Source organism: Halichoeres trimaculatus, unplaced genomic scaffold, assembly GCF_033239565.1.
Source record: "Halichoeres trimaculatus isolate MK-OKI-2021-1 unplaced genomic scaffold, fHalTri1.1 fHalTri1_scaffold_23, whole genome shotgun sequence".
NCBI classification, from domain to species: Eukaryota; Metazoa; Chordata; class Actinopteri; order Labriformes; family Labridae; genus Halichoeres; species Halichoeres trimaculatus.
Window position 1 is genome coordinate 21,792,705 of NW_027437201.1, and position 22,030 is coordinate 21,814,734.

A 22,030-nucleotide genomic window follows, 5' to 3' on the forward strand; every position below is an offset into this window, starting at 1 on the left:
AGCGTTTCTCTCTGATGATGAGGGTCATGATTCTATCATGTGCACATACAGTATACTGCCTGAGCCACTTAAATCCATGCTAAACATCACCGTCACCACCATTTTCTCTCCTCTAGTTAAGAAAAAAAGAAGTCATATCTGTGCTGCTGTGGTAGTTTCTCCTGAGCTGCTTATTTCTCATATCGATTAAATGGTGCCAAGCTTACGAGGTTCAATCTCTCCAAACCAGACAAGAGGTTGTACCAACACAGCGTTTACAAACAGAAAAAGCAGAAGCTATTTTTCTCTCGGTCTTGAGGAAACTAAAGGAAAACTAAATTTACATATGGATAATTTATATCAAAGTCCTCATTAATTATTTCACAATCTATTGTACTTTTTAAATGTTCTGAACGGAACCATTTTATATTGTATATATATGAATATATTTTGTTTTATTTTGTACTGTTCATTGTACTTTGCTTTGGTTTAGAAACAATATAAATAAAGAACAATACTGTGGCAACATGACACTGCTGTTTGAACGTTGACGCTCCAACTCTTTATTATTAAGTTGCAATAATTGATACTGAAAACGAGTTCAAGCACGAAAAATAAAAGTCTCTCTCAAAATACAAGGAATTTAACTGAATATATTTACATAATTAACCCAAAACAAAGTGTAGTGTGCTGTTCACAGGTGTTTTGTAGGCCGTAAGCCATTGATTGGCTCTAAGCTGGAGTACATGACAAAAAAAATTACACTCAGCAGCATCTAAATGTATTTCTAGGGGTTAATAATCCATCGATATTAACCCTTCATGCTTATTGATTCCCTTATCGATTATTTACACTACGCCGGAGCTGCTGGGCCTTCCATCCATCGACTAGCCTGCCGCAGCTATCTTAGCTTAGCAGTTAGCTAACAGTTTTCCAAGAAAACTCTGATTCGGGATTTTCAGCTCGAAGTTTCACCGAAGTTTGTGTACACAGAAAGAAATCGTCATTACTCTCTCACAAAAGATTTATATTAAATAAATTCAACGAGGTTTAAATGCCCTTATTTACCAAAAACTATTTAAGCGAAATAGCGCTAGCTTGATGCTAACGTCAATGGGAAACTGCATTGATGTGCTAGCGGATACTGCGGTATAACTTCGTTTTCTCAACAGAATTTCAACTTTCATCAAAGACACATATCAGTTATCTTTTTTTAACAACACTGAAACCTCTAAAGGTCGAAATACGCGCAGAGGAATGAAAGAAAAGGTACATGCAGGTTCATTACTCAGAGTAATGCTAAAACCACTAGATGGCCTACTTCAGTCAATAACATAAAAGAGTACATCAGAGATATCCAGATTCAGCGACCAATTTCATATTTGTTTACTTAAACACTCAATTAAATGTTAACACAAACATCCTGTAAAGCTACTTTTTGTAGAGAGAAAATTTACAGGGGGAATTGATAAAGAATAAGATCAATAAGCAGAATATATAAGGCCATTGGTATCGATAAAATCTTATCAATACCCATCCCTAAGTATTAGGTTATACAGAAAAAAAAACATTTAACACCTCCGTTTTACATAAAGACTTTATTATTTCAATATATATAGAAATATAAAAAGAAGGCAGGTAAAAATGTGAAAGAAAAGTTGTTTTTTCATCTTGTTTTGAGCTTCTTTGCTGGTCTTTGGTCAGCATCGCCATCCTTCACATCAACATCCTTAAGGAGTTGAAGCTGCAGCTGTTCAGCTATGGTCATCGCCCACAAACACAACTCCACCCTGTGAGGCGTCCAGTCCTGCAGAGGGTCCACTGAAGAGGATGAGAAGAGTAATGTCACAAGTTGAAAAAGATGCATTATGTTGCCAACAACACTCTAACAAAAAGAAAACAACATAACCCCACTAGTTTTCTTCTGAGGAGTAAGTTAACTTGTCCCAGTCTATCTCTGAACACCACATGACTCTTAGGACCCTACGAGCACTTCACCTCTGTTTAGTTTTTCACTCTGCTCCACCACTCTGTCCAGGTACAGAGAGTAATGTTTGGCTGTGTACTGGATGGGCTTCAGCCCTGGCACGCTTTCCATGGCTTCATCAGACATGAATGCAGTTTGATCTGGAGCGCCTGCTGCCAACACAGCTGTAACAAAACAGTCAGTCCCAAGATGAGCTGAATGTCAGTGTAAAAAGAATTTAAAGCGCTCAGGGAGTCCACCTGTGCCAAGACTCGCTTTGTGCGCTCAGAGGAGACAATCATTTTCAGCTTTAAGGGGATCACAGGGATGTTTTATCAGTATGAACTCCGAAGCTTTTATCTATTTACCGACAGGAGCGCAGCAGATAGAGCGAGCTCACCTGAAGCCGTAGCCGGGCCGACTCCTTTCAGAGTGCTCAGCTCTGCGATTGCTGCCTTCACGTCAGGAAGGAGGCTGAAAGCCTTTCTGGAACATTTCTCCACAGTGTCCTCGCTGTTCGAAGCAACCAGCTGCTGCAGCCGCGGCCTGAACTTCCCTCTCTGCAGAGAGGAAGCACACAGGGACATCGCTGATAGAGTGATGTTAGACTGAAGGTGAGTCAGAAAAAGTTTGAAGTGTGACAACACTTTGTGAGAGTGTGAAAAAGTTCCTTCAGTTCAGTTTGATATGAGGTAGAGAAACAACTCACAGTGAGCTTCCACTCCATCAGTTTCACCAGCTCTGGATGAGTCACATGTTTGTCAGGTCGACTTGAAATGAGTTGAGGCAGCTCATCTTGATACCTGAACACAAAGATGCAAAAAGCTAACATGTCATTATTAGAATTGAGTAAAGGACCAGGAGTTTTGTGATTCAAACAAAACAAATTATTTACAATCTAAAGCTAGCTCGTAACAGTTGTAGCTTGTTTACCTTCCCTTTTTTCTAGGTGATATGTACCATATCACTCTACAGAGTATACTATTTTGTTTTTAAATAAAGTTGAACGAGATGTCCTCTACAGAAGACAAAAATTAATTGTTGGGTCTAAGGATACAGAAAAACATGAGAAACCCAAACGTGTCATTCAGCTTGATGCTAATGCAAACATGTCAAAATTCAGAGACAAGATAGAACTGCACTTCAGGGCCACCGTAGCCTCACCATTTCTCAAGGCTCAGCAGTTTTCCAGGTTTCTTGGCTTTGGTCTTGGCCTCCACTACATCCCAGTAGCTGCCTAACACTCTCCTCCATGTGGCTGGATCCTCACAGGTAAATAGGTTCATACTAACGGTAAGAGAGATCTTACACCATCACCTGCGGACACAGAGAGATCAAATTACTGTCAGCTGGCATCGATATCACGCCATAACGCTTTTATTTTCTCCGTTTTGTGTTGATATTTACTTGTACTCACCGATTCCCCGCTAACTTTCGTTTGAGTGGCACATTAAATAAAACGAAACCGCCAATAAAGTTTGAGAATTCCCTGTGAGAAGGCTCTGGTTGGATTGTTATGGTGTGACGGCACTTCCGGTTCTGTCGCCTACAGAATTCTCGCGAGAATGAAAAACTACTAGAGAGAATGTTATTTCTTTCATTTATTATTCGCTTATTTTATTTTATTTTTATTTTTATTATTTAAAAAAATATATATTTGTTTATTCTTTTAATTCTTATACGCTTATTGTTTTAAATATTCTTTTAATGAATATTATTTCAATACAAAAAAGGGATAGATCAACATTAAATAATACAAAAAAAAAAAAAAAAAAAATCAGTTTGAGCAAATTCAATCAGGGTCAGGGTTAGGAGTTAAGGAACACTTCAACCGTAAGTGAAATGAAATAGCAACATGAATAAAAATTAAAGAAAAACAGGCCATACCATTTACATATAAATGTAAAAGACATAAATGAAATAACAACCAAGGGCTACCTTATAGCAAATTAAAGTTCTTCAGTAATAATCAAACTCATTCTTTTAACAATTTAAAGTTCTCTTAGCTATAAAGTACCTACTTGTGTAAATAAAAAAGAAAATCTAGAGTAAAAACAAAGAATCACTAACAAGCCCCAAGTTCCAATCTATTAAAAATTGAAAAATGAATTAATAGATAAATGATTAAAAATACCTGTCATAGACAATGGTTGAATTTTAAACCCTTTAGACTGAATCCAGCTCCACATATTAGTCCAGAATACATGGGACACTTCGAATTCAAAAAGAAAAATGATCCAAATTTTCAATCTTTGTCACAAAAAGTGCAGTTATTTATCTCAATATGAAATCTCATATTTAAAAGTTGTTTTGTAGGATAAATTTAATTTGAAATGTCAAAATTTAATCAGTTCAACTGTTAGTATTCTGGTCCACACTCCTGACCAGTAGGTGGCGGAAATGCACCATTTAGTTGTTTGCAAGCCGCCGAATCAACCCCAAAGAAGAAGATAAACAAAATACTATTTCCTGTTCTGCTAACTGTGAGCGACAGTTTCAGAAGGTGTGTGCCCTTAAATACTTTATTATTACCAGAGCATGACAAGTTGTAACCATTGGAATACGCTTTTTTCCGTATGTTTACAAGTGTCCATATTACCTTTAAAATTAGCACAGCGTTTCGTCTTCTTAAGTGCTCTGTAGTCACGTTAGCCAGCTAGCATTAGCATCACATTCCTGTCATGTTTGGTGTTAGTTCACTGAACAACAAATCTGTCTGTTTTCAGTTGAAACAGTGGCAGACACATGACACCAGGGAAGGAGCTTACAGACTCAAAAAGCGTAAAAATAAACCAGTTATTGTATCAAAGTACCAGGAGAAAGAAAATAAGTGTGTGAGGTAGAAAGTGTTTGTTTTTGCATGTTAATGTCACATGTGTGTTTAAACCCACTCACACTGGTAGGGTTCCTCTTTTCACGTCAATACAAAGCAGATATTTGAATAATATGTAGTTTAAACGAGGCAAAGAAGACTAATGGTGAAAAATAATGTGATGCAGTTTTTAGACGACCTCATAAACGAGGCAAACACTTTCTGACAGTGGGCTCCTCCTTGGTAACATTATTCTAGTTTATGATCCATTAAGTTATTATTTTACCTTGTGCTTTGAATTAAAAGACAGTCCAACAATTTTAAGTTTTTACATTTCCAATTCATATTGAGGCTTTAGTTAAAATTATCATCTTTAGTGCAGTTGAGTGTAAGTGACAGTGTAGTTTTATGCCTCTGTAACACAAGTGTTAATAAAGGATTTTTGGGTGTGTTCAGGGATGTGTGTGAAACCAAACTAGGCTCTTTTATAGGTACCAACCAGATTCTGTCTGTAGTACCAAGTACAGATTCATGTAAAATCAAACGGTGCCATGTTTAGATACTTGAACGCGACATTGTGACTGTGAGAAAGTGGAGGAGTAGGTAATTTTACATGCTGGACATGAACACAGCATTGCAAGTTTACATTTTGAAAACTGTAAACTTATGTATTTTTAAAAAATTAATAGGGATGCACGATATTGGCTTTTTGCCGATACCCCGATATATCAAAGCCCCTTTTGGCCGATACTGATACCGATACCGATAATCACAAGTTTGTTTGTTTTTTCACTGTAAAGAAAGCTAAGTCTATCCTGTACTTGCATTTATATGTTACTCTTATTGTGACGGTCTTATTTGTTTAAGAAACACACATAAAACAAGACAAAAACATTTGATTTTACCATAAATAAGAAATGTATTATTTTTTCAAACTCAAGACATTCAGTATTGAAATACAGAAAAATAATTTCTTTAGATCACATGAACTTTAAATGTACAATGCATTTTTAAACATAACCAAGTTGCATTTGATTATTTTAGAGCTACTGTAACAGCCTGGTGACAGACACAGAGCTCTGCAGTGAAAATAAATGAAGTGCTACATTTTATTTAAGGAGCTTATTTTTCAGATGGAAAATAATAATAATCCTAACTGAATAGCACCTTATCGGCTGTTCATATCGGCAGAAATTTTCATATCTGCCGATACCAATAAACGTGTTTTTAAGCTTTTATCAGCCGATACCGATATTGTGCCGATAATATCGTGCATCCCTAAAAATGAATAATTTTTACAACTTAAACACACCAAAGAACCAAAAACTGGTACCATTGAGTACCGATACTGATTGCCAGGCACCGTAATGTTCCAAATGTGAAAGGTACCCATCCCTAGGTGCTTTATTTACATCATCTGTTCTCTCTCCAGCATTTTGCTCTCATGGGAGCTCATGAAGAGGACTTTGTTTTGCCGCAGACATTAACCAGGCCAGCAGTTCTCCACCAAGTGAGTACTATATCTACTTTTGCTTTACTTTACTTTCTTTTTCTATTTTAAACTTTTATATTCCCTATTTAAATCTGTTATATGTATCTTTATATCTTTTGTCTCTAATCCTGAGAGAGCCCCCGCACAAGATTTCCAATGTGTCTGGACTGTCGGTCCATCGACAAATGGAAAAATTAAAAACCTTGAATCCTTTATCTCTTTTATTGCCACACATTTTAGAGGAGACGGAACTGTGCATTGATTCTTTTGTTACAAACAGCTGCTCCTTGCACCACTTGTCTTATAAATGGATTTTATTTGCTTGCCTGCCACCCTCTGGCAGGTTGTGGAACTGCGTTGAAGTTATGTCACATTTTACCTTTTGCAGCAGTGCTGAAGCTGCAAAAGCCAGGTTTTCAAAAAGCAACTCAAACCTGACACATATTGTTGTTTTTGTTGTTTCTGATCTCTTTCTAATCCTGTTCGCTGCAGAATCATGGAGAAGATGTCGAGGGTTACCACAGCCCTCAGCAGCAGCACCGTAACTGGCAAAACTATGTTCTGCCACTTGGACGCTCCGGCCAACGCCATCAGCGTGTGCCGTGACGCCACCCAGGTGGTGGTAGCAGGCCGCAACATCTTCAAAATCTACACCCTGGAGGAGGAGCAGTTTGTGGAGAAGCTGAATCTCAGAGTCGGCCGTAAGCCATCCCTCAACTTCAGCTGCGCAGATGTGATGTGGCATCAGATGGAGGAGAACCTGCTGGCTACAGCGGCCACAAACGGGGCGGTGGTGACCTGGAACCTGGGAAAACAATCTCGTAACAAACAGGATCAGCTGTTTACCGAGCACAGGCGTACGGTGAACAAGGTGTGCTTCCATCCCACTGAGGTCAACATGCTGCTGAGTGGCTCCCAGGACGGCTTCATGAAGTGCTTCGACCTGCGCAAGAAGGAGTCTGTCAGCACTTTCTCAGGTCAGATATCTTAGTGTACTGACCTTTACAGAATGTCAAACATCAGGAGACACTTGATTTTCACGTCCGTTTTCTTTCTTTCTTTAGGTCAGTCAGAGAGTGTGAGAGACGTCCAGTTCAGTATAAAGGATTATTTCACATTTGCTGCTTCTTTTGAGAACGGTAACGTCCAGCTGTGGGACATCCGGCGGCCGGACCGCTACGAGCGAATGTTCACAGCCCACACCGGCCCTGTGTTCTGCTGCGACTGGCACCCTGAGGACAGGTGAGAGACGGCGACTCCGGCGTGAATCAGTGAGATCTTGCTTAAACTTTCTTTGGTTGCTTTAACTCTCAAATTATTCTTTGTTTCAGGGGCTGGCTGGCCACTGGAGGGAGGGACAAGATGGTGAAAGTGTGGGACATGACGACCAACCGTGCCAAAGAGATTTACTGTGTCCAGACGATCGCCTCAGTGGCTCGGGTGAAGTGGCGGCCGGAGAAGAAGTTTCATTTGGCCACCTGCTCCATGATGGTGGACCACAACATTTACGTTTGGGACGTCCGCAGACCTTTCATCCCCTTCGCCACCTTCGAGGAGCACAAGGATGTCACGACTGGCATCGTGTGGCGCCACCAGCATGACCCTCACTTCCTGCTGTCCGGCTCTAAGGACAGCACCCTCTACCAGCACATGTTCAAGGACGCCACTCGTCCTGTCGACAAGGCCAACCCTGAGGGTCTGTGCTTCGGACTCTTCGGTGATTTGGCCTTCGCGGCGAAGGAGAGTCTGATCAGTAGTGATCCGAACAGAAAGCCATACCCCGGAGGCGACCGCCGCTACCCCATCTTCTTCTTCAAGAAGCCAGATCTGACAGAGCAGTTTGCCCACGTGTCCAGCGCCCTCAGCGTCTTCGAGACCGATCTGGACAGTAATCGCATGGACTGGTTCGTGAAGACTGCACAACTCTACCTCTTGAGCGGGAAACCGTTTGCTGACCTGTGCGATCACAACGCCAAGGTGGCTCGGGAACTGAAAAGACCACAGGTCAGACAAAAATGCGACGTCTGTAAACTCTGCCTGACAAAAACACCTGTTAGTTTCACAAATAAATTTTCTTCTTCTCCATCAAAAAGGTTTCCACAACATGGACCATGCTGAGAATCATGTTCTCAGACCCTGCAAACCTCACAACAACCGGCCCAAACCTTTTGAAACTTGGCACCTTGCCGTTAATGAACAGGTGTGTCTGCTTGACTGTTGGTTTGTTTACAGAAGTCGGTGATTTACAGGCTAACGCTGATTACTTCATGCTCTCAGTTTCAGTATGAAGGAGCTGGGTTCAGGGATGGGCACAGAGAGCAGACTGGAGCGCAGTAAAGGTGAGAGCAGACAGGACAACATCCACCTGGAGCTGGGGAACTCACACATCAGCAATAATAACGAAGGTGAGAGCCGACCTCCTAACTTTCAGAGGCCGTGATGATGATTCTCGGTTTGTTTTCGCGAGATTAAGTATCATCTTTCATCTCTTCAGAAAATGAGGAGACAGAAGGCAGTGAAGGCCAGGCTGAGTACATGTTCGGTGACGCTGAGTTAGATGACGATGACCTCTACTCCATGGAGCACGACAACCAAACAGGTCAGGCAGTGTGGGTTGGGAAACTGGAGGATTGCTGACGTCGTTTTTTGCTATTTCTGTCTCCCTCCGTGCTCAGCGCTCTGTCGTCTAATTTTAGCTCCTTTTGTCATGACAGAGGAGCAGGAGTACACGCTTCCCCAGGAGGCCTTCCAGCTGCGCCACGAGATCATGGATAACCCGTCTGCACCGGAGCACCTTCAGCAGGACAAGGCCGACTCCCCGCACGTCAGCGGCAACGAGGCGGAGGTCACGTGCCTGACGCCGATCGAGTCCTTCTCGCTCATCTCCATCTCACAGCCGCTGTTCAGCCCGCATCTACCCGCCAGCTTCTTCTGCCCCATCGTGAGGGAGATGCTCAGCTACTACGCCGAGCAGGGCGACGTGCAGATGGCCGTGTCTGTGCTGATCGTGTTGGGGGACAGGATCCGTAAAGAGATCGATGACCTCACACAGGTCAGAAAAAAAAAGTGTATGGTGTCACATGCTACAGCTCTTTTTGAGTGAAACTCCCTTTAATGACTTCTGTTTCCTCTCCAGGAGCACTGGTACATGTCCTACATCGACCTTTTGCAGCGTTTTGAACTTTGGAACGTGTCCAACGAGGTCATCAAGCTGAGTACGTGCAGCGCCATCACCTGCCTGAATCAGGCGTCTACAACGCTGCACATCAACTGCAGCAACTGCAAACGACCAATGAGCAACAAGGGCTGGATTTGTGACAGGTATGAGACCTACATGACCAAATGACATGAGATGGTCGTTTAACAGTGTGGTTTGGAGACTGTGATTTCTGTTGACCTATCTGCTGCCCCCTGGTGGGGTGTTGAGGTAGCGTAGGCGAGTCATAATAGTCCATAAAATGTGCTCAAAACTCAACAAAATCAGCATCCACCTCAGGTTCACACCAAAAATTGACCCCCAAAATAATAAAATGTGCTCTCTAGCGCCACCTAGGCACACTAAAATGGCTCTCATGGGCAGTAAGATTGTCACAGAGAGATCAAACCAACATCAAAACGTTCGTCTCATAGAGACGCACAAATTATACACAGACACCCCTGACCTATCTCAAACAGGAAGCCCGCAATTTGCCTTTCAAAATAAAATCAAGCCACATTTTTGGGCATGAAACAAAAGTTATCTCCTCCTAGGCCGTAAATGGTATCGACCTGAAATTTATTCAGATGACAGAGTGGGCCCTGCTTTACAAAAGCTGTGTAGGAATGTGTTGTTTCTCAAACGGTTTTTGAATGACTAGCCCTTAAAGTCGGTGAACCCCAGAGAAGCCCTTTCAGCTCCCCCTATTAGAATGAATGGGGGAGGAGGATCCAGCTCCACATAAGCTGAAGCGGTTAGGCCTCTACACAAAAAGTAAAAGTAGAATAGCTTTAAAAATGGCATAGATGGGTCCCTGACAAATTTACTTAAAAAATGTCTTATTTTCATAGAGATTTGGTCAAATTTGTGGCATCTATGTATCTTTTTTCGGACTGTATTGCCATTTTCAGAAGTTGTAGCTATGTTACGCTTCTTATTATTGTCAATGAATACCAATGTCTCTCCTCCAGGTGCCACCAGTGTGCAAGTGTGTGTGCGGTGTGCCATCACGTGGTGAAGGGCCTGTTCGTGTGGTGTCAGGGCTGCAGCCACGGCGGACATCTGGAGCACATTATGAACTGGCTGAAGAGCAGCTCGCACTGTCCCGCCGGCTGCGGCCACCTGTGCGAGTACACCTGAACTCACCACCGTCCACACAGCTGGTGCTCAGCGGGAGCGGGAACCCGTCCTCGCATCGGACAAACGACGTGTCTGCTGGAGTTTTTCTATTCAAAGCAGTGAATGTGTACATAGCCGGATGTTTCAGCAGACTTTCAGATGGAGTCGTATTTTTTTGTGAATTAACACGTTACATTTTACAGTTTTATAACCCTTTAGTTAAATCCTCTGAATGTTTGTACATAAAACTAACTGTAGATATGCTGCGTTAATTTATATTAAAGCTGTTCTCAGATGATCGTGAAGCTCCGTCTTCTCCAGTGATCTTTGTGTTGTTTGCAGAGTAAATATTGACCGTTATTGACCGAACAAACGTTTGCACAGGTTTGTGAATCACACGTTCAAGAGAGTTTAAGATTAAATAAGAGTTCACTGTGCCAAACATTCACACTCCTACCGGCTGAACGCAGGGTGCATGGATCCAGTTAAGATGTTGATTCAAGGATGTGAATGATCGACGATGCACAGGTTCAGGCGCTCTCCATCGTCTCTTACGTATGCACCAATGATGTGTTAAAATCTGACTTTCCTGAGCCAAAGTGCTCATTTGTTCTCCAGCTCACTGTCCTGATGTCTGCTCATAAAACTGTTTCTTAAAACCACCAAATTTGTCGAAGCAAATTTTTGTTTCTGCAGCACATTGAAAATAAATGGAGAAATCGAACATTCAAAGACATTTAATGGAGAAGACTTCCCCTGGTCAGACACAATGTGCTGCTGCAAATTATTTACATGTATGATTTGAAGATGCATTCAGCAGGACCTTTAACTCACTGGCTGCCATACTACCCAAAAAGAGTCAACTCTCTTCTTGTTTTTGTTTGAAAAAAACAGAGAAAACAAACTTTTTTGGATTGCACTCGCCTACATACTGCAAAAAAACGGAAATGTTATTGAGTGTTTTTGTCTTATTTTCAGTGTCTTTTTAGATTTAATATGAGCCACATTCACCTGACCAGTTCAGAAAAATGTCTTATTTTAAGTTGTTTAAAGACAAAAATGAGGTCTGAATTGCTTTGACAAGTAAAAAAAATCTGCCAATGAAACAAGAGAAAAGTTACTTGTATTAAGACATTATTCAAGTTTCAAGCAAATGTTACGGAAAACTTTTTTTCGTCCATTAGCAGATTTGTTTTACTTAATACAAGCAATTCAGACTTCTGAATGTCTGACTTGCAGCGTCTCGCTATGTCTCTGTCATCTCACATCTTCTCCTCATATCCATGCTGAACTCTCGTCAAAAGAGCGCACCGCTCTCACCCACAGTAGTTTACGAGCAGGATTTTGATTGACCCCACCTCAATTAATTACTTCTGTAGACTCAGGAAACGGTTGTAATTAAAGTGACGTCTATGGCAGCGAATGAGTTAAAACAGCATTCAAGGATTTCATTCATAAGCACAGCGATCCAGAACCACACTGGACTCTGAAAAACCCACATTTCATAAAGGAGAGTACATTTCTGAAACGTTTCACAGTATAACCTCCTGTAAACCAGGATCACTCCTCCTCCAGGACTCCAGTTTGCACCAGCACAGGTGAGTGGGGCTCAGGTGCCCTCCCTGCCTGTTTGTCGTCCCCCTGCAGCAGCTGCCCTCGGCCTTGTCCACATCTGGCGAGCTCCGCTCCATCAGCCGATCCCAGAGGGGCGTTGCCAGGTCTGCCGCTCTGGTTCTGCAGGTCCGGCCTCGTCTTCGGCCTTTCTCTCGTTTCAGTGAGATTGTTCGGGGTGGTTAGATCACCCTCCGTCGAATACTTGCAAAACCCTTTTCCAGAAAGAGACACAGAAGTTTGTTTCTGGGCTTTTTACATTTTTCTCTCTAACGAGGATTTCATCGCTCACCAGTGAAGGTTAAGGCCTTTCCCAGCTATCCGAGACTTTTTCAGGAGCACTCAGCCGCCTCAGACTCTGCAGCACGGTTTGCAGTTTCCCCGCTGTGATGATCAAACACCGTTATTAGCATCACCCTCTCCTGACCACACACAGAGACATTTCATCGAAGATTTCTTCATCTTACCGAGTTCCTCTTCATAGGAATCCAGCTTCTTTATGAGCTCTGCCACACCTGAGCGTGTCGGACCGTCCCCAGCTGCCAGACGAAAAGGAAATTACTTCTGCTTTCTGTTTTTTTTTTACCACAAAACACGAGATTGAGCAGCCTCACACGTTGACTCACCTTTCACACCAGAGTCATCTTTTGTTTTGTCTCCCAGGTTTGAATTAGAGCCGCCGTTCCCGTCCGCAGTGGAAAAGGAGAGCAGTTTCACACGACAGGCCCTGGACTCTGTCAGCAAAGCGCTCATGTCCTGAGCCAGCCGATGGTTCTCCACCAGCTCAGCGTGCACCCTCCTCCACGCCATTTTATCCTCCATTAGACACCCCTCCATCACGGTACGCAGCTCCTTCTCCTGCGACACCTGGCTCTGCAGGCTCTCTGCCTCCTCGCAGCGCTAAGAGGACGAGAATTCTCCAGTTAAAAGCGGGTACAGAGGAGTTTGCTGAGTAAGGAATCTCAATGGCTTCAGGACGTACCTTGTGTAGCTGGATGGCCATCTCCTGCATCTCTGCCTCCAGCTGGTCGGCGTACGCCTGTTCCAGGGCATCGCTGGGCGGACGAGCGCTACTGTGCCACCTCGCAATCGCAGACGTCATCTTACGCTTGGGTCCAAATAATCTAGAGAACAAGGATGGATTCAATTTAAGTTGCAAACAATGTTTCTATTCCTTTCTGACTAGAGGTAACACACTTGAGGTGACTGACCAGCTGCTCTGAACTGTCAATCAGTGAGTGACATCATCACTAACTGCTGTCCTCTCAGGAGTAAAATTGACTGAAGTTTTAAAACATCTCCTCATAGATGCCACAATTTTGACCAAATCTCTATAAAAGCAAAATGTTGTTGTAGTAAATTTTGTCAAGAATCCATCCATGTCAATTTTAAAGCTGTACCACTTCTACTTTTTTGTGTAGAGGCCTAACTGCCGAGCTGGATTCTCCTTCCCCATTCATTCTAATAGGAGGAGCTGAAAGAGCTTCTTCTGAGTTTACCGACTTTGAGGGCTCGTTATTCAAAAACCGTTCAAGAAAAAACAAATTCCTATATAAGTTTTGTAAAGCAGGGCCCACTCTGTCATCCAAGTAAATTTCAAACCAATACCATTTATGGCCTAGGAGGAGATACATTTCATAGAAGGACCAAAAATGTGGCCTCATTTTATTTTGAAAGGCAAATTGCTGGCTTCATGTTTGAGATAGGTCAGGGTTGTCTGCATATCATTTGTGCTTCTCAAGGAGACAAACATTTTGACGTTGGTTTGAGCTCTCTACCACATTCTTATTGCCAATGAGAGCCATTTTAGTGTGCCTAGGTGGCGCTAGAGAGCAGATGGTGTTTTCAAAGCCGTGCCACTTTAAGTTTTTTGTGTGGCGCCCTAACTGCAGCAGCTTGTGAGAAGCTGGATCCTCCTCTCCCATTCACTCTAATAGGGGGAGCCAAAAGGGCTTCTTTGATTTTACCGACTTTGAGGGCTTGTCATTCAAAAACCGTTTGAGGAACAACAAATTCCTACACAGCTTTTGTAAAGCAGGGCCCACTCTGTCATCTGAGTAAATTTCAAGCTGATACCATTTATGGCCTAGGAGAAGATCGTTTTTGTTTCATGCCCAAAATTTGCAAAGATTTTATTTTGAAAGGCAAATTGCTGGCTTCTTGTTTGAGATAGGTCAGGGGTGTTTGCATATAATTTGTGCATCTCAATGAGACAAACAGTTTGACGTTGGTTTGAGCTCTCTACGACATTCCTACTGCCCATGAGAGCCATTTTAGTGAGCCTAGGTGGCGCTATAGAGCACATTTTGGCATGTTTGGGGTCAGTTTTTGGCCAAATCTGAGGTGTGTGCCACTTTTGGTGAGTTTTGAGCACATTTAGGGTGTCAAATTAGAGCTCAAAGATGGGTCAGAAGAAGAAACAGAGCAAATCCAACAGTGCCCTCTTCCTTAGTGCGAGGACCCTAAATACTCTAATAGAAGAAAAGAGAAACCAATGAACGAGAAAGTTTCTGAAGTCACTCACGTGATCCCAATTTCCTTCAGGTCGTTCTCAGTCAGGGTGAGAAATATCCGCAGGTCGATGTCTTGCTCCTCCAGTAAAGGGAGGTACTTCGAGAAGCCGATTTGTTCCAAGAACTCTGCCAGATCCTGCAGGAGGGGACAAAAAGATTTCAGAAACCAGGAGAGACCCCAAACAGTCGCACTGATGCTCACAAATGGACGTGCCTTTGGACCGGTGTACGACGGAGGAGGATCAACAGGTGACAGCATCCCACAGTTCACAGCGCCACCGGAGTGAGCTGCGTCGTTCCCTCCGTGGCGACCTTTGCCCTTTGAGTGGTGACCCTTGGTTACTCTGCGAGAGCTGCTTTTCTTACACTGGTCCGAGTCCTGATGAAGAAAAAACAGATTGAAGAAACGTGCCCAAAACCCTGGAGTCTGAACCCAAACCGTTTCTGGTCCCTCTGGTTCAGACCTCGTTACTTTCCACTGAGCCTTCCCAGTTCAAGCCGACGACCGGAGGCAGGCCTTCGCTGCTGCTGCTGCTGCTCCTCATCGTCGGCATGTCGTTGTCAAAGAACGGGCTGTCATCTGAGGCGAGATGCAGAACCATTACTCGTCTTTCAGTGAGTTTATCACAGTTACGCAGCAGAAAAACAGAAACACTCCTCACCTCTGCTGCTGTTGCTCTGGCCGTCCAGCTCGTTGATTGGTGAGGTCACATCACGGTAGCAGATACCGCCGCTCTGCTCGCCAGTGTCACGAAACGTCATGTATCCTGGAGGTGCTGTGGAGGGCTCTGTGAGCAGAGAAAGATCCAGCAGATCAAACCTCAATGCTGATATGTCACCTTTTTAACCCTCTTATAAAGTTTCTGTTTTCATGTTGACCAAAGCACCAGTTATCCTTTCTTTTTCTTCATGAAATTTTTCTTAATCTAGGCTCAGTTTAGTGTGTTTGCCAACCAGTTTGGGGATTAAAAATATAAAGGATGTCTCTTTTCTAAATATTTCTATGCAAAATGTGTGATAGAGTGTGATAGTACCACATAGTTTGCTGGAGCCTCCCACTCTGAACTTGGCGATGGCCTGGGGCCCGTCGTGGATGCTCACGCCTTTGACTCGGTTCCTGTTTCTGATCCTCGGTGGAGCGCTGTCTGATTCCTCTGAGGAGCTGAGGTCTTCGAAATGTCCTGAAGAGTTTGGACACACACACAAACAAATCAGAATAAGTGTCTGCATCATGTAAAGCTTGAAGCTCAGCTGCTTCGACAGCTACCTGGTTTGATCCGTGGAGAACGTAAATCAATGAGGCTGACGATCTTGGTGTAACCGTACAGCATGGCCAGAGCTCGAGCAGTCTCTCCTTTAGTGTTACGATCGTCCACCTTAACTTTCTGTAATAGATAAAAAACAAATCAGGATGAAGAGCCCCTTCTGTTTTTGTTTTTTTAAGAGGTCATACAGGAGCTACTCACATGATCCAGCAAGTACTGAACAATGATTTCATGTCCAGACGCTGCAGCCTCCATCAGAGGCGTGAAACCAGAGCCCGGCTCCCTGTGGACGAAAGAGAAAGTAAAGACGAGCTCTGTCTATGTCAGGGGTCTTCAACCTGTGGCTCTTTGACTCCTTTGCTGTGGCTCCTTGTTGCTTTAAAAAATATTATTGAAATAAATAATTGTTATTTTTCTTACAGAGGGTATTGATCATTTCAGACACTGGCACTAAATAAAATCATGTGTAAACATTTTGTTGAGTTAAATTTGTATCACATATTTAAAAAAAAAAAAGCTTTCAAATAATTTTCAGATTTTTTGCGAATTTTTTAATTTTAATTTTTTTGACTTTTTATCAAATTCTGGAGAAAAAAAACTTTTTTTTGAAGATTTTGCAAATTTTTAGAATATTTTCCAATTTCCACTTTTTTGAATTTCTAAAATATTGCAAAATATTTAAATTCTTTTTTTTTAATTTTTGAAATGTTTACTTTTTTTAAATTGAGCAGTTTTTGAAAATTAGTTTTTATCTTTTTTGGCAAATTTTTGAATTTAAAAAAAATTAGCCAATTATTGCAAAATTACAAAATTTGATTTCTTTGAAAAAAATTAGCAAATTTTTCAAGTGTAAAAGTTTTTGAAAAATGTTGCAACTTTTTGAAATCTTATACATATTGCAAACTGAGCCCTGACATTTCAAACTTTATTTTATTTTTTAAATAAATTAATAAAAATCTAAAACTTAGACATCACATATATAGTTTAATAAACACAAAAAACTTGATGTTAAGATAATTTTTTACTACATTTTTACTATGTTGAGAATTTTATTCACTTTTTTTGTCTTATTATTGTGAAGATAAAGTAGATTTTGTGGCTCCTGAATGACTTTAATCCTGTGGAGCTGAGGAAAAATGGCTCCTATGAAAGTAAAAGTTGCAGACCCCTGGTCTCTGTGGAGAGTCGCTGTCGATTTGAAAAGAAAGCCAAGCCTCACTTGATGTTAGCGTTTGCGTTGTTGTCCAGCAGGAACTTGACCATCTGCTGGTGCCCCGTGCTGGTGCAGTGGAACAGAGCGGTCCAGCCTCGGGAGTCCTTCAGCTCCAGCTCAGCGCCTTGCTTCAGGATGGAAGAACAAAAAGATGGATGGAGGAAGTTCATCTTCAGTTTATTAATAAAGCAATTTGAATAGAAGTAAATCAATAAAACAAAGGTGGTAATAAAATTAGGGATGTTGAATACCACTTTTTTTCAGACCGATACCAGCACGAGTACTTTCTCTTGAGTACTCACCAATACCACTTTATTTTGATACATAAAATTTCAATAAACAGTGACAGGTTGTTTTGGAAAAAAGACAGCACAGTCATTCTGACATTAAGTCCAAATAACACAAACAACTCTCTCTGAGTTTGTGATTAGTTTTCAGTAAGTTCACAAAAATGCAAAATAGAAATAACAACTGTCAGAGTTTTAGTCGTTTTAGAATTTCTCTAAATAAACTGAAGAGCAAAATAAAACAGTTTAGCTGTTAACTGTCCCTGGTTCATTCATGTTGTGAATAGGCACTGAAACCATAGACTGTAAAAAAAATGAACGTCCGCTTGCTCGGCTCAAAGTGAGGTCTCCACAAAAAACTGCTCCCCCTGGTGGCTGGCTGCAGTATAGGTCAAAAAATCCATCTCCTCAGTCATTCCAGATGGGCTGTGGTCAAACTTTAAAAAATTAATACACCTGGTAGAAATGTTTCTCACGTCTGATTGTTGTGATGATTTGAAGATATTATTTGGCTGTCTTGTGTTCAAGTCCTCTTTTTTCAGAAGAGTTTCGTTTTCATTATATACAAGGTTAAAAACGAGGTTTTATGTAACGTTTAACGATGATTGACAGCTGCCGTTCTAGTGTATTTTTTGGGGGGATTGTAAATTATGTCGGGAGGTAGAGTCCGGAAGTGATTGGACTCTCGAAAGAAAAAAAAAAATATTATTTTTGTCACTCAGCCTCACTCAGATTCCCCCAGAATCCCTCATCGTCTCTACTGCGCAGACTCTGGCTCCAAACTGCTACAATGGTGGCACCTGAGATAGTGGTATTTTGGCTTCAAAACCATACAATGATAAATGAAGTAGCCACGCTGTCCACTCTATGCACAGTCTATGGTCTGAAACACATATGCCATGGTGTCAAACCACAGCACAGTGGCGCCAACTACTGTCGAGGAGGACTTCTTGACGTATGATTTTTTTTTTTTGCCTTGAGTATTGGCTGCTGGTATCGCCAGCCTTCCCGAGTACCGATAGGTTGAAATAAGACTGGTATTGGCCCGATACCGATACCAGTACTCCCCCATCCCTAAATAAAATTATTGTTTCATTGTTCTTAAAAACAATCAAAACAACAACAAAAACCACGACTATAAACTACAAACAAATTATAAAACACTAAATCAGGAGCAGAGTCTCCAGCTGGGTTAAAAGACAAGGAATAAAGATGGGTTTAAGACTGTTTTAAAAAACCCAACCATACCTTAATCAATTGAAATGCAAACACTGAAGGGAACTTTGGTTTTGAGATGACATGTGAGGTTGCACTTCTTTTAAAAAGTGAGGGAGCATTTACTTTCATACAATAAAGCAGGTGTAACTGTTCATCAGTGTTCATCTGTACCTGCAGTAAGAAGTAGGCGATGCTTTCATTCCCACAGCTCGCTGCCAGCATCAGAGGGGTCAGGCCTTTAGCGGTGCAGGCGTTCACATTCACACCAGCCTCCAGCAGCAGGTTTGCGATGTTGTCGTGACCGATATACGACGCATACATCAGCGGGGTCCATCCTCCAATGTTCTTCCCATTCAGGTCCACTTCACGTCTGAAACACACACACAGAGTGCAGTGTGTGTCAACATGGCTTCAGATGACAGAAACATCCCGGTCATGATGGTTATATAATCAAAGCTCCTACTTTCTGATGCACTCTGCCACCACGTCGTACTGTCCGATGGAGCAGGCCGTGTGCAGGTCCAGAGGGACGTCCAGCTCCTCAGGACGCACCAAGGAGTCCCCCAGCCACAGGGACAGGCTGGCCCCCAGCTGCTCCGATTCACTGGCTTCATCACTGAGCTCGGACATGTTGCTCCTCTTCACTGTCCTTTACAGTCACCTAAAAACAAACAGGGAGCTCTGAGACTGCACGCGACACTTTACGACACTTTTTACTTTAAACTTCCTCTTTTAAATATTCACCAACAAACATAAATACGTGTCGTTGGATCATGGTTGATTTTAACATACCACCAAAAACTTACAGGAGACGGCGAACAGTTTGTTTCCTCAGCGGCTGAAAGTTTTGTTTTGTGTGTCTCGCTCAAATGTGTCCGTGTCGAAACATGCCCCGCCCTTTCCTGTTCAGAGGGCCGCGGGATTTTTTCAAGAACAGAATAAATAATAAAAAAAAATAAAAGAATAAATAACTAAAATAAAATCAAAATGAGTACTAAAAAGCAGCTGCATTAGTGTACCAAGGGAATAAAAGTATAAAGGATAAAAGTTTGTTTTTAAAAACAAACTCAAAACCTACCTTTTTAGTCGAGCGTTTACCTGAAATACCTTTTAGTGTTTAATTCATTTTAAGTACAGACCACTTTTTATTTTTTTATCTTGTCTTATCTATTTATTTATTTATTTTATCTTTTCTTTTTAAAATATTTTATATTTTCCATATTTTATTCTCTAGTTTTCCTGTTTTATTCTTCATTTATCATTATATATAGGTATATTTTAACTGAATTGAAAGTATTTTTTTATTCTTAAATCTTAAAAATCATTTCCTTATTTTATTTTATGATATATTTAATTTTATACTTTTTACCTAACCTCCAGTGTTCTCTCGTTTTAAACCTTTAAGACAGCGTGTCCTCAGTACCTACTGGGTACAGCAGTGTGCTTTATTATTGTCTTTTATCTATGTTGCTTTTTATTAACACTGTGTATGGGTTGCTGTGTGGGTGGGTTCAGGGGCTTGGAGGGTGTAATTCTTTTATCTAATTCATGTGTCTGTTTGTAAAGCACTTTGTGCTACATTTTATTTGTATGAAAAGTGCTATATAAATAAATTTTGATTGATTGATTGATTGAAATAAAGCACGTCATTCCTTTATAAGGATTATGATCTTTATATGAATGTGTAATATGAGATGTTGCATAATTAATGGAAAAAATTAATAAAAATCCATTTACATTTTTGTTTGTAAAAAAGTTTTATTCCAGAATTTAGCAGAAGTATTCAAAAAACAGATATTTTGAACGTCAGCACTTATTTGTGGTTTGAATGTCCCTTTATGTCCAAAAACACTTTTGGTGGAAAAATCAGAGGAAGTTGAAGCGAAACTCCTCCTTTGACGGCGTGAAGACAAAAGCTGATGATGATGATGATGATGATGGCTCTTCACTTTGCCCTTCCACGTCTGTGTCCTTCGTTTTGACTTCTGCCCTCCGGTGGAAAACGCTCTTTTTTGGAGCATCTGCAACAACTTTGACCTTAGCTGATGCAAGCTCTGTAGAAAAAAAGCACAGTTTGTTCAATTAATGGGGAAAAAGGTTGTTCGTCACACACTTTAACAGTCCAGATCAGTTTAATGCGATGTTTAACTCACCGTTCTGAATGAGTTTGTGCTGCTTGCTCTTTTCTGCTTCCATTTTCTTCCTGTAATCTCCGGTCATGGCTCTCATCACCTGCCTTTTCTTAGCCAGAGGAGCTTTGGAGCTGCGTAGGGTCTTGAGGGCATGAGATGCTTCCTCCTCTGCATGGAAGAAATAAAAAAAGAAGTTGCACCTTAAAGTTAACTTCTGGTATTATCATGGGACAGCATATTTTAAGAGTGATTCAGAGATCATACTCTGTTTCTGTGTTGCCTTCTGAGACTTCAGCCCTAACTCCAGTTGCTCGATGCACCAGTCCAGCTGTCTGTTCAGCTGCTCCTCTGCGCTCTAAAGAGATCCATGCATTAAATTTACATTTCTAATTTGAATTAAGCTCACAAAATGTAACCAGAGAAGAGGATATTTCACACTGACCAGCTCTGCGTCCTCTCCATCTTTCCTTTCTGTGCTTGAAGCCAGCTTTGGCTGCGTCTCAGTGCTTTCAGAAGATTTATCCTTTCCAGATTTCTTTTTCTTCTTCTTCTTATCTTTCAGCTGTCCTGATGATTCAGAAGAAGGGATAACTTCCTTCAGAGATGACGTTTGCTCCTCTTGGTTGCCTTGTGAAGCTGTCTCCGGGGTCTCTGTTGTGTCCATGCTTTCTACAGGTGTGTCAGGAGGGATGTGGAAGTTGAAGGCAAAGGCAGATTGCTGTCCTGTGAAAGATATGTGGCCAGCTGTTGGTTCAGTGCTGGAGGATGGGACTGTTTCCTCTGGAGAGGCTGTATTACTCTCAGTGATGAAGTTAAATCTGAAAGTGTTGTCAGTGCGTGTGAAGAGAGGCTGTCTGCTTTCATCAGGAGCAGGGCTGTTGGGTTTGGGGTCAATATCTGTTGAAAAAACATAAATAAGGTCGATTTCTCACTTTGTTTAGGCTCAGTGCTGTATTCAAATCGTAAATCTCTTCGTGGCATATCCCAAAACATTTCCATAAATGTCATTTTACCCCCATAAGACATGCTGCTTCATTATGAAGTACCTATAAAAAGCAGCCGTTGCTCGGCCATGCTGAACCTTTCGCTGTCGCAGGAAATCAGCAGAAACTCAAACTGAACAACTCAACTTCTTCTTTACTGATACACAAAGGCACTTCCCAACTTGAGAAGAAAAACTTTCATTTTTTCCCCCTTTCAACGAAATCATGTTGTGATCAGACAACT

The 22,030-nt window shown here is 41.6% G+C and overlaps 4 protein-coding genes across 6 annotated transcripts; 1 reads left to right on the forward strand and 3 right to left on the reverse strand.

Moving 5' to 3' along the window:
* Positions 1-1,561: 1,561 nt before the first annotated feature.
* On the reverse strand, positions 1,562-3,482 carry LOC141785211 (uncharacterized). 2 transcript variants are annotated; one of them, XM_074663388.1, is made up of 6 exons: positions 3,363-3,482; positions 3,110-3,262; positions 2,655-2,748; positions 2,346-2,505; positions 1,978-2,130; positions 1,562-1,800 (listed from the first exon to the last, which is right to left on the reverse strand). In XM_074663388.1, the coding sequence occupies exons 2-6, from the start codon at positions 3,229-3,231 to the stop codon at positions 1,646-1,648; spliced, it is 684 nt and encodes a 227-aa protein (XP_074519489.1). In that variant the 5' UTR covers positions 3,232-3,262; positions 3,363-3,482; the 3' UTR covers positions 1,562-1,645. The 2 variants fall into 2 exon arrangements, with proteins under 2 accessions (XP_074519489.1, XP_074519488.1); XM_074663387.1 differs by having other exon boundaries at positions 3,353-3,470.
* On the forward strand, positions 3,142-11,243 carry wdr24 (WD repeat domain 24). 2 transcript variants are annotated; one of them, XM_074663385.1, is made up of 11 exons: positions 3,142-3,217; positions 6,190-6,267; positions 6,742-7,226; positions 7,314-7,491; positions 7,581-8,253; positions 8,343-8,449; positions 8,527-8,654; positions 8,744-8,848; positions 8,964-9,301; positions 9,386-9,570; positions 10,417-11,243. In XM_074663385.1, the coding sequence occupies exons 3-11, from the start codon at positions 6,746-6,748 to the stop codon at positions 10,583-10,585; spliced, it is 2,364 nt and encodes a 787-aa protein (XP_074519486.1). In that variant the 5' UTR covers positions 3,142-3,217; positions 6,190-6,267; positions 6,742-6,745; the 3' UTR covers positions 10,586-11,243. The 2 variants fall into 2 exon arrangements, with proteins under 2 accessions (XP_074519486.1, XP_074519484.1); XM_074663383.1 differs by lacking the exon at positions 3,142-3,217 and adding an exon at positions 4,369-4,448.
* Positions 11,244-11,320: 77 nt separating this feature from the next.
* On the reverse strand, positions 11,321-19,534 carry anks3 (ankyrin repeat and sterile alpha motif domain containing 3). The gene is made up of 16 exons (XM_074663386.1): positions 19,478-19,534; positions 19,135-19,332; positions 18,843-19,041; positions 17,173-17,294; positions 16,155-16,236; positions 15,956-16,073; positions 15,723-15,869; positions 15,351-15,476; positions 15,153-15,268; positions 14,903-15,067; positions 14,700-14,824; positions 13,158-13,299; positions 12,802-13,075; positions 12,643-12,714; positions 12,468-12,559; positions 11,321-12,390 (listed from the first exon to the last, which is right to left on the reverse strand). The coding sequence occupies exons 2-15, from the start codon at positions 19,299-19,301 to the stop codon at positions 12,477-12,479; spliced, it is 1,938 nt and encodes a 645-aa protein (XP_074519487.1). The 5' UTR covers positions 19,302-19,332; positions 19,478-19,534; the 3' UTR covers positions 11,321-12,390; positions 12,468-12,476.
* Positions 19,535-20,439: 905 nt separating this feature from the next.
* On the reverse strand, positions 20,440-22,027 carry cunh8orf33 (chromosome unknown C8orf33 homolog). The gene is made up of 5 exons (XM_074663497.1): positions 21,850-22,027; positions 21,246-21,700; positions 21,068-21,158; positions 20,825-20,971; positions 20,440-20,725 (listed from the first exon to the last, which is right to left on the reverse strand). The coding sequence occupies exons 1-5, from the start codon at positions 21,875-21,877 to the stop codon at positions 20,538-20,540; spliced, it is 909 nt and encodes a 302-aa protein (XP_074519598.1). The 5' UTR covers positions 21,878-22,027; the 3' UTR covers positions 20,440-20,537.
* Positions 22,028-22,030: the final 3 nt, after the last annotated feature.